Below are 12,021 nucleotides of genomic sequence, written 5' to 3'. Positions count from 1 at the left end.
CTATTGTCTTCTCTAAGCTATGTGAGAGTAGTACGGCAATATCAGCTATTTAACATGTTCTATATTTATTGTTAATCAACATAATATTTAGTATATTCTTGAAAATGGTTTATCGGTTTGGATTGAAAAATTGTGATATATTTTACATGAACTGTTTTCAAGTACAGTCTCGAGGAAATACTCAAAATGATTATGTAGGGCGGCTCATGGAGGATAATTGTAGTTAGATGAGGAATTCAGTTATATCTTGGTGATAAATGGATAAAAGGTCCTATTTCGTCCCTGGATGCTCTCCAGAGTTTTGAGCTACAAAGAAAAAGGGGAAACCTACCGGGATAGAGACTAAAAGTTTGTTCAAGGCTAATTTTAGTACCTCGCGGTATTCGACCCTTACGCATTATCTACTTTGATGATATTTTTAATTTATTTAATGAATAACATCTAGTGATACATCTTGTTTCCTTTTTTAAGCGTGGTTAGTTAATGACTTCATTATGTGCCCTTCTATGTTTACTTCACATCAGTGCATCAAAAAGACTTTTGAATTGTTTGCCTCAACAAATCATGTGTGATGCTTAAGGATGCTTAAGGCTTCTATAGGTCCTTCAGCGTAGTAGACAGTGACTGCTTTTTCAATTTGGGTGATTGATATTATCGAACTCCATAAGTTTGGATTGAATTCGTCTGTTAGTAGCCTCACATGGACTGGTGGCTTTGACTTCTATGACCGGCTTTAATAATGTCATCACGGCGAAGTGCGGAGTCTGACTGATTGATTGAAACGGTCATTTTTTGCACGGAAGAGACGGGAAAAATGATCGTGTGATTCAGGATTAGCTCATTCAAGTCCTTCCTTTGCTATCGTTACCAGCCCATTTCAATTTTTTTTACCTTTTCAAAACTTTAACTACTAATTGCAATGTAGTCATTGTTTTCAAAAATATACCTATAACACATTCACATTTCTATTTCTTGTTGCCTGCACTTTCCTATCCCAAATAACTCGTGAAAAAGTTCAAGTGTGTAATGCACAATAGATATATCGTTGCTTCTCTAGAGTATTTCAGGTATACATGACATGATAAATTAGTAAATGAAAATTGTGAAAAATGTATTCTGGTGAGTCAACCTCGATTGAAATTTTCAAGAGGTTTTTTGTAATAATTAGCTGTAGTTGCAATGGTACATCTACATCTACATAATACCCTGTGAGCCACCTATAGGGTGTTTGGCAGGGGGTGATCAATCACCAGCATGCAGCATGCATTGGACTCCCACATGCACACCACACCGTCCAAAAAACGTCACGTTTACTAAAAAATTATACTACTATATGCTGTTATATGTATAGATGTAGATGCTGTTATATGTGTACTTATATCTCCGACTTGTTCCTCTAGTAATATTTAGCAGAATTTTCTAGCAGTTGACAAAAAACAGAAAAAGGTACTAAGCAAAGGAATTTTTTGGGATTCATTGGGCCTGATTTGCTTATAAAGGGGAGTAGACATTTTTTTATTACCTGCTGCTGCTGCCTCTCTGCTTTACCATTAAAGTTTATTGGGCGCGACCTGAAACAGTATTATCCACGAACCCATCACGTTTACGCGTCAGTGAGATTAATCTCGTTACCATCACGAGAACTTAATCTATAACCTCACTATGAGCGTGTGATCAGGTTTCCTATGGTAATCAAGTCATTAATCGAGAGTCATTCAAGGTAATAACGTGATGGAACAATCGTATTCTTCGACGATATATGAGGCTAAAGTAACCTCATGATAAAGCAGTGATTTATATGCCTATCTATCCTACAATGTGCTTCGACATGGAGATTGTATCAATACATACCTACTATATGTCTTTGATTGATTTGCAGAAATCAAATCATACTCTTAAAAGTTCATTCACTGATATCACATAACCTTTGCTTTACTTATTTGGACAAGACATATTTTACGTTAGAGTCTGATGATATTCTTACTGCAAGAAACATAGTTTTATAAATTCTAGTTCTTATAAAGCATATTTAATGTTAATTTGTATCTCGTACATTTATTTATTATCTATCCTAGCATGATTGATAATATTAATGATTTTTTTCTTCCCACAATATCACTACTTCATCAATTATTTGTTTATTATCCCCATCCATGTCGTAACACCGGCAAGTATATTATTGTTCTACTGCTCTTATTTTTGACATTGATTATTTTCATTAACCAAATGTATTTTTACCGTAGGCTATGAAGGAAATACAATTATTAATCATAATTATTGATGTCTGCTTCCGAATGGTCAATTATGTATTTTAAAGATGTGCAATTTTAATACAGTTCACGCAGCAGGTTTGAAACAAACCGATTGGGGATCCATAAATAAAATATAATTAAATTTCGCTATGAAATATCTTAGATATATCAGTAGAGTATATTACTATGTACCAATTGTCTTCTGAATCCTACTTCCGTAATTGATTTAAGTAGAATAACATTAGAGTATAGCCTTTTAATGTTTTGGAGTACCATATCAAGGACAAAACATTGATGCCGGTCCGACTTATCTTTCATTTGGAAGTCGCGGCGGAAAATTCGTAAAAGAACGTTGGAAAGCGAATACGTACTTAATTTGGAAGATTATTTTCCCTAAACATCCGAATTAAAAAAATAAGATGCCTTTAAGAGACTGGCATAGATGGATTCTCTCCTTATAACTTACTATAAATTTACAAAGCCACGAACAATCACAGCAGCTAATTCCGCTGCATCGGAAAATAGCCCTTTGCCCTGCCAGAGGGCATCTCATGAGGCTCTTTCACATGCATTCTTCCGGGGAATTACCTTCAATCGTTCCCTCACTCCATACCCCATTCTGAAGCGTAATCGGAATCAGCGCAAATACCGAACGCATTGAGAAACACTCGGGGATTTCGGGGAAACCTCTTCTTTGCCCGCGGCTAACGCGCGGCCGTACGGCGGGCGCGTTCGACTGGGAAGGCCGGCGCGGGTGGCGGACGCCGGAGTAGGGGAAGAGAAGGAAGTGCTAGACAGGGGGATGGGGAGCGGAGGGGAAGGGAGCCTCAGACGTGCTCTGCCCCAGCAGGAGACTTCACTACTCGCCCGCCCTTGCCGAGAGGCGGTTCGGTCGGAAAGAACGTATCGTGCGAAACTCGACTATCTTTACGACGGTGGAGGTTTCCAAGCCTCCGCGGCGTTTCCATCGAGCGATTCCCCGGTGCCACAACCGGCTTCGTCTCCCTCAGATCCCCTGGGACTTGGGGGGGAGTGTTTTGTGTTGAGATTTTCCAGTGTCTATCGTGATTGCGGATATATCTATTGTGCTCTCGATCGTGCTTAACTTTGACACGAGCTGGTGGATATTCATGACCATGTGAGGTCCGCGCTCGTGACAGGTTTTGGCCGAAAAAATAGCATAAAAAACGTGTGAAAAATTACGTATTATTGCTAATCTTAAGGGTGGATACATCCTGTGTTTATATCACTGTTTGTGCTGCCCGTAAGAGGCTTTAGGAGAGTTTTACGAACTTTCCAAATCAGTGAGGTACTGTGTTTTTCACTCTGGTGGATTTTCACCCCGTCTTTCGTGGTCGGCTACTTGGATATTTGACCCACCACGCCCCCACAAGAGGTCTAACACCTCTTGACCCTGTGTTTTTTGAGTGGTAAAGGACCCTCTCTCTTTAAGCTTTACGAGCTCAATTTCCAGTCGGTCGGTTGAAGATGTTGAAGCACGTACAGCTGTCGCCGTTCCGGAGCAGGTCGGACAGCGTGAGTCTGTCCTCGACGCTGAGCTATGCGTCCCTGCCCGGTGGCGGAGTGGGGCCGGAGGATTCTGGGGGCCGCTGCACCCTCGCGTCATCCCGCGCCTCGTCTTACTCATCGCTGAGCGACGCATCTTCCATCTGCTCATCTTCGTCCTCGTCGACTTCGCCGTCTCCTACACCTCTCACGGTAAGTGACAAACGCATCTGGCTCGCCCTCCTTCACCAGTGAGGTTCTCTGCTTGTCTTCTCCCGGGCGTTGTGGGCTCACGTCGGCGCTGTCATTAGGCGCGACTCCCGACAGCTGTGCTGTCTTCGTAAACGTTTGGATTCGGAGAATGTGTCAGGTCTTACGGCACATTGTTGACGGATTCCTGTTTTTGTCCATCATCACCCAAAGATCGTTTTACACGGAGCACGTACTTGCACAATCTGACGTGTGCATGAAGGCGCAGTCAAAATTGCGTCGTGTAAAGCGGTGAATTGCATGAGAGAATGTGAGATGGCAAAATAGCCCCTGCTCTAATTTCGTTCATGCATTCGCGCAATTCCACGCCATTTTAGAAATTAATGCAGTTGTAGCCTGCGCGATTCCGTGCTCCGTGTAAAACGGCCTTAACATCTAGAATAATTAGCCTCGGTAAAATTGCCGAGGGAATTCAGGCACCTGGATAGCGTAATAGTCTGCGTAGTGGCCCGGATATCCTAAGGTACGTGGTTCAATTCCCGGTCCAGGGAAATTTTTACTTATGGCACTTGGAAGATTGCATTTAATTTTTATTTTATAAATCCCCATGTTGGTTGTTTAGGCTGAGAACTTTCTCAAAATTCGAAGATTAGTTTTGTGCAGGTTTCCAATCATTTTTTATATCATCTAACCTATTTTTGCTTTCAAAGTCATTAGTTATAGCAAGGTGGTAACATAATTCACAAAAATACAGAATATCCCGAACAAAAGAATATAAAATGAGAAATACAAAAAGCCTTCACAATTCAATTTTTCCGGCTCGTCATAAAAATTAGAGTATTTTTTAGGAAGGGCTCCAATATTTCCCTTACCATTAAAAGTATTCCAGTCATCTATTCCCTTTCGTATGAAGGGATATTTTGGCGATTTGATAGCTGCCTCGGTGGCTCTATCTTAAAGTTATGGACCTGCCTTATAATAACTTGGCTCTTTTAACCCGTTTGAGAAGTAACTCCACGGAGGTTCAGTAATGTTTGCTTTACTCAAATACCTTCAAAAATTTAAATTTTTGTCAGCATTAAAGTTTTGGTCGATGACATATCAGTGGATTACACATGCAACTGTTGACATAATTTGTGCGTCAACCATGTGATTTACGGGTCTACGCTCTGATTTTTTCCGCCTCCGCGATGACGCATTGAACGTGATGGCTTAATTATTCTCAGCAAACGGAAAGGAATTCAGCATTGAACTTCACGCTCTTCCCCGTCTAATAATTAAGTGTTGTGTGTTCCGTGGGGTGAATAGCTAACCAGTCAGTTATATCATGTTCATCACACACGGAACTACTCGTGAGCTTTTCGCTCTAATATTTTTCGTTACTACAGTACCCGTTGTAAAATCTGGGTTGTCCAGTCCTGGGAGAAAAATCGCAGGTAATGCGGCAATAATTCCATGTCTTATAGTTGTCGACTTTTTCCCTGTGTCAAATATTTTTTTAAATATAGGTACTCATACCTCATAAAATCACTCTTTATTAAATTGCTGGCGAATAAAAACAATGTTCCGCTTTAAACCAGTTAATTTTTATTATTTATCTGTTACATTTTCATTTTTAATTAATTCATTAAAATATAAAATTGTTTGAAAACGAACACGTAATGCCCCTATAAATTATAGGAAAATCTCCATCACATAACCTACCTCACATTAAATTCCTTGTTGATGCTGAATATTCTATGTTAACGGCATGGGAAGGAAAGCCCGTATCAGGTGGCATGTTTAACAAAGCAATGCGCGTGTTTAGAATACAATAATGTTATTCTCTATCACTAAAAATGTATTATGGACAAAACACACACTTATCATTATGCTGAGATAATTATTGAATATCGCTGCCGAAGTCATTTTTATCAAGTCAAAAAATCAAGGTGTTTGTATAAAAAGGTATATCCAGATTATTTTTTGTGTCTCAAACCATTTTATTACTAAAGTAATGCATTTAAATATGCCCAGTGTATCAAGTGGAAATATTTAACTAATATTAATAATTTCCACCATATCGAGGCATATATCATACATGATAAATAACCATTCTGTTGGTCCAAATAATTTTGGTTTTCCAGCGACCAATCCAACCGAGGTTAGCATAAAACCAAGCTCTGATTATGAGTGGTGTAAAATCCACTTTGGCGATGCTCGAAACCGTTTCCCTCTAATAATGAGTAGAATAATTTGCCCCAACGGAAAACTCTTCGCCTGATAATAAGTGCATAAGCATTTTATGGAATTTCTGTGGAACTCTTGCCGGTATAATGTATTTTTCAAAAACATTGCCATTGTTCTTCCATGTTTATGTGATAATTTCACAGGTGGCAAGCTATTTTATAGTATTTCCTCCCTTACTGTGTCAAGGATGAATTACATACACCGGGAATGGAGCTTAATTAGTCTTCCCACAGTTAGCTGGTATTACGCAAAGGTGCCTTGCGCATACGAATTACGCGGCACCAGAATTCGTGGGGAAAACATGTCTGAGCATACCAGAAATATGTGATGAACATAGCCATTGGAAAGCTACTTTTCAAATAATGTTGTAGTGTGTATCATATTAAGGGCGTGGGAACTTTTCTTCTGCAATTCTTCGCGTAAGTCATATGTTTCGCTCACCCTGAGAGATCATGCTGCCCTGTATAATTCGGATGACATTTTCAAGAATTGATAAACTCTCTAGCAGCGAACACAATACAATAAACCCATCCCGAAGTTGGTCCGAGAAAATGGCTCGGTGGTGGAACTGGTTAACACGCCTGACCGGCAATGGGGAGATCCGGGTTCGAATCCCGGCTAAGTCAAATATTTTTTCATGGCGAACTTCATTTCTTTGGTGCATTTTACAATACAATAATATACACTTTGGCTGATCAACGAGTATGACAATCGTATGGTTCCGCTTGGCAACGATTCATGAAGTAACAAATTCAATGCATGGAGAACTGATGATTATTTTTCTTCCATTTGTTTAGCATCGTTTTCACAATAGAGCATTACATTTTTTCAGATAATATTATGTTGATTTATAGGTTTTTCCCTATTTTTCACCTGGTTATATTTTATTTAATGGTGTTTTAACTATCGAATTCATTGGAATTATAAACGCACCTTGAATTATGCTTGAATCACTATCCTTTGGAGACTCATAATAAGGTTGAGGGCTCCAATTAAATATTTTCCGTACTCATAATATAAATAATTGAAATTTCACTCTTGAATTCTTGAACCTAACGATAAATGCTTGAATTTTTTCTGGTAGCAGTGCCGTGAACAGTGATGCATTTATGAATGAAAGGTTGTTTAAAATTTGAGTTTTTTTCATGAAATCCCATTGTTGACTTCCTATCTAGCACACTAATCCGGCTTTCATTAAAACGGAACCAACATCGACAATAAAGACCTAGATGTATATTTTTATTGAGATTACTGGATGTAAATCAACCTATTATGACAACCTAAATCATTTTCAAATCTTCTGTTGAAATAGGATGTAAAAATAAATGAGGAACTGTAGATAATTTTGATTAATTTTTTTTAATGATGACGTATCAATCCATACACGAAATGTTCCTCAAACTGTATTCTAAATTATGATTATTATGACAATCGCATGCTCCCTCTAACATTTATATCAATGTTTTTCTGGCTGCACCAACGTCAACTTCTTTCCTCTCATTGAGAATTCACGGTCAGACATCCACGGCAGTTCTAAAAATAAAAGTGTCCATCCTTCACGCGTTGCGAGTTATCCAAAAGGGTTTTCTCCAATTGCGGGTCTTGGCGAAAGCGAAATCGCTCCCACAATGAGCCGGGGTAGAGGAGCCTGGGGCCAAGTCAGATAGCCTGCCGAATGCCACTCACTTTGCAATGCAAACACACGACGCGGGTCCAAGTTACGTGAGTTAGCTGGGGAATCCCGCCCTCCTCTTTCAAGCGTTAGCCAACTGTGTCTACCTTTCCCTTTCAAACCGACTCACGAGCAGAACTTCTCCGACCGCTCAAAGGCACGAGTGTGGTATTTCCAAGACAACTGGTCTTTCTGGGACATTTTTTGGGGAGGAATGTCCACGTATGCATTGAATACTGACGCATCCGTGAATGAAGAAATATAAAGGAGACTGGGAAGTGGTCGAATACGTTTCGAATCTTCCAATCATGAACAGATTTAACGGTTTAGAATACTAGTTTACTATCTCATAGGACTGCAGATAGTCAAAACTCTTGTCAGCACGTACGATTTTTTCATGGACCACTCTTAATGCTTTTGTAATGAAGTATAAATTACGGAAAATTTACCAAAACTGTCGGTGTTTACTGCTATCATTGATGAAAGTACCTAAATAGGATGTAATCTCAATAATTTCATTTTCTAAAACACTTTTATACAGTATCTGACTCTTATAAGAAATAAATCATATGATTTCATTAAAGATTTGTTTTCTATCTTTGAATAAAATTATGTTACTATTATATCAATTATATTACATCATAATTAAAACACTCCAAAATGCTAAATTATAAAATACGAAACCTAGGTTGGAACATGTGATCGTTTGTCTCGAATGAATTACTAAAGTGTAAATGGCTTAATAATTGACTTATATGGCTTCAAATCGTTTCAGAAAGCTTGATGGTAGGGACACCTCTGTAGCCAAAATTTAAACACAAGAAAACGCCTTAATGCTGCAATGCAAGAGGTGGAATGGGTATTTTCAGGGAGGGTACGTCGAGATAATGGTCTTCCCTCTTCGCAGGACGTGATATTATCTCACCGTAAGAATTCGATATGACCACGGTGGGTGTGGTCAAGATTCGCAATCAGAGTAACATTATCTCAATCTCATATTTCAACCACTCCAACACTTCCAGCGTTTCCTCAAAATATCCTAGTATCAGTACGATAAATATATATATTGGGGAGATGCATAAAAAGAAATCAAAACTTCTGCGATACCTCCAAGTTTTATTTTTTCAACTCCACCGGATGAGATTTGGATACCTTTTCAATACTCCAGAAACATTTATTGGCCGAGATTTTCTTCAGAGAAAATGAAGTAGCTTTTTCTTGGCAACCTTCTCACTGCTTTTGGGATATCATTAACTTTTCCTTAAGGGTGACCGTCTTGACATTTCTTTTCCCATAAATCTACCGAAAACTGCTTGAGTTGGTTAAGTTATTGAAAGGTTAAGTACGGGTACACGCTGGTGTAACATTCATCATTCTCTTTTCCGGTCACAGGAAAAGTAAACATTCAGGTCTCGTCTTCTTTGAAAGAAAAGAGTGGTGAGAATGATGGGATGGAAATTTCTCGGTACCTTGCAGGTATCTTGGGGGTAGAATTCGTTTTTTTTTCCTCGTTGGCGTCCCTTAAAATCTTATTTCTCACGGTATTTGTCAATATGACTTGCAATTTTGTGATTGCTAATTTCAAATATTTATATTATATTCCTATATTTGGGTACATCTACGTTGGTCGTGAATTCAGAAAGCAAAAGTAGACACCAAAATTGCAACACGGAAAACTATTTTTTGTGTTTTCAATAATTTGTTTAATATTAACCTGAGCAGATCCCCATTACTTCCTTAGCTAATAGTTATCCCATGACTTCTATATGATAGTTACTGGTTACGGATCTTTTGCTTGCATGAAGACTATTTATAGAATATTAGCCGGCAATCCAGTGACGTATGCAGATAAATCCTTTACTATATATGTATAGAAATTTCGATTAAAACAAAATAGAACGATAGTCCCGTGAAATTCGTTATAAGCGAGTTTTAATTTATAGTGGAATGGGTTCATCTATAGGAAGTGAAATCAGTTCATCCCAAGTCAAAATCTCACCTAATCTATTGCCAGGAAAACGGTTGATGGGGTTTTTCCGTCCTTGGTCCTTCCTTGAAGGTGCTCCGGCTCACGTGAAATCCCCTGCATTGGGTTAGGGTCCGGGTGGTTAGCACGCTGACGTGTTGACGTCCGCGAAGGAAGGCAGTGTATAATTTGGCCCCTGTCCGTCCCTTCATAAAATTGGCCCAACTCAAACTTGTGCTGGGCATCCCTTGTCATTATGGCGGCAGTCGACAAGAGTTTTCAACCCTCCTCTGGTATTTCTCGAGCAATTACAATCCTCCTTACTTGAACCTTAAGAGCGCCTCGGTAAAAGTTACAAGAATTGGTTGAAACTTTCGTCATATATTATTTGTAAAACGCACTTCATTGATACAAAGTTTAAAGAAATTCCCATGTGTCGTTTGAGAGATATTTAACTGAAAAGTTAGGATAATTTAACATGGGCTCTAACGGAGAAATACATCTACATAATTCCCTGCGAGCCATCTCTAGGGTGTTTGGCAGGGGGTGAAAAATCACCAACATGCAGCATGCAAGAGGACCGCCACATGCACACCACATGGTCATAGAAATATTACGCGCACTTTTTTTTACTGGCAATACTTTTTTTTCGATCTGGCGAAACTGTCTGTAACTAGAGGTTCTTGAGGCGGCATTCATTATAAATAAATTTTGTGAAAAATTACTGTCAGTCAGTCAGTCATAAAGTCAGATATATTTAGCTTCCAGGATTTTGCATACGTCTTACATATCTTTTGTTTATAAATAAATGTATTTATTTAGGATTTACCGCTTTGATTGTGAATATTTATCAAGGTCTGTCGTCAACAGTTCAGTGTGCAAAGGTTAGAAGTAGTGTTGAAACTAGTCAAGTTGACAACTGTAAATACCTTTTGAAAGTCATTTATGACGTTTTCATGGTACTGAAGTTCATCATTGAACTCTTATTTCATTTCTTATTGTGTTTCTTTTAATGTTTTTTGGCGACTGTTTAAAATAGGTAGCCCGAGTGCAACGTTTGACTTCAGCCGATGCCTCCAACTAACTTAACTAAGTTAGAGAGGCCTGAATCAATGCAGCTCCTCCCACTTCTTATCTATCGGGAATCTCACCCCACAGACCCTCACTCCACCTTAGTTACACTTTTCTCCGCTCCTTCCTTTACCTTTAAGTCGCTTCCGGTCGTTCATCACTCGGTGGGGAATCTCGGAAACGTGTGATTCAATGGGCCGTGAAAAAACGAAGCAATCACCCTTTCATCAGGCACTTGTACAAATGGGCTCATATTTATGTATTGCCTCCTCCCTCTGACTTTTTAACGTCTTAGTCATGGGTCATTTTTCGGGTATTGATCGGCGTCTCTCAACGATGTAAATAATGGGTAATTCTGAGATGAATATTCATCTACTACGTATGCTTTCTTGAATAATTCAATCGCGGAAGATGATTTGGAAATGCACGTATCTCCAATTGAAGATCAATTAAATAATAATATTTTATTTAATCGTAATTGTTATGCTATCTTAATACAGCCTTGATGTAATCTTAAATCATAAGAAAAAAAGGAACACTATTCGTGTTTATCTTCGTGAATTTTAACTTAAGGAAAACTAAGAAAACAAATGGATTTATTTTTTAGAATTTCATTTGTACTATAAGTATAACCTTTGAACTTGAGCAGGCGTCTTATTTTTAAGGGAAAATTTATTGTGTGGAAATGAGTTTCATTCTTTTCACTTTTCATTATTTGATATGATTTGACTGCCACTAGGAAAAAAATTGGTATGTCATCAATTTTGCAGAGTTAATAGCATATATGTGGGACTAATTACAAGCAATAATTCTTTTCTGTTAGTCAAACAGTTCAATGGAATGAGTTTGCCTGCTTTGAAAACATTTTTTTTGTTTACATGAGAGTGAAAACTTTTTGCAAGTGCAATAATAAACTAGTGCTCCTCTTATGATAAGGTAGGTTCCTCTAAAAGGTTCCGTACAACTAGATTTTCATGACGGCCACGATACTAAGGATAGCGTTTATTTGTTTAATATCAGTATCTTCACTTGAGTCTCCAATGGAGGATAAAGTAAATAATTTTTTTACTTACGATTAGTGATAATTTTTATATTCGTTAATATGAAATATTTAT

The 12,021-nt window shown here is 38.3% G+C and overlaps 1 protein-coding gene across 2 annotated transcripts in view; it reads left to right on the top strand.

Moving 5' to 3' along the window:
- The first annotated feature begins 3,123 nt into the window (after positions 1 to 3,123).
- The window catches only part of LOC124169108, a 221,837-nt gene continuing 212,939 nt past the window's right edge, over positions 3,124 to 12,021 (top strand). For both annotated transcript variants that reach the window (XM_046547600.1, XM_046547599.1), the window contains exon 1: positions 3,124 to 3,971. In XM_046547600.1, coding sequence (XP_046403556.1) covers positions 3,741 to 3,971 — 231 coding nt within the window. In that variant the 5' untranslated portion in view covers positions 3,124 to 3,740. The remainder of the gene's footprint in view (positions 3,972 to 12,021) is intronic.

The sequence above is a fragment of the Ischnura elegans genome, chromosome 12 (genome assembly GCF_921293095.1).
Source record: "Ischnura elegans chromosome 12, ioIscEleg1.1, whole genome shotgun sequence".
Lineage (NCBI taxonomy): Eukaryota > Metazoa > Arthropoda > Insecta > Odonata > Coenagrionidae > Ischnura > Ischnura elegans.
The sequence above is the reverse complement of the archived record's forward strand: the minus strand, read 5'-3'. Positions and strand labels throughout refer to the sequence as shown.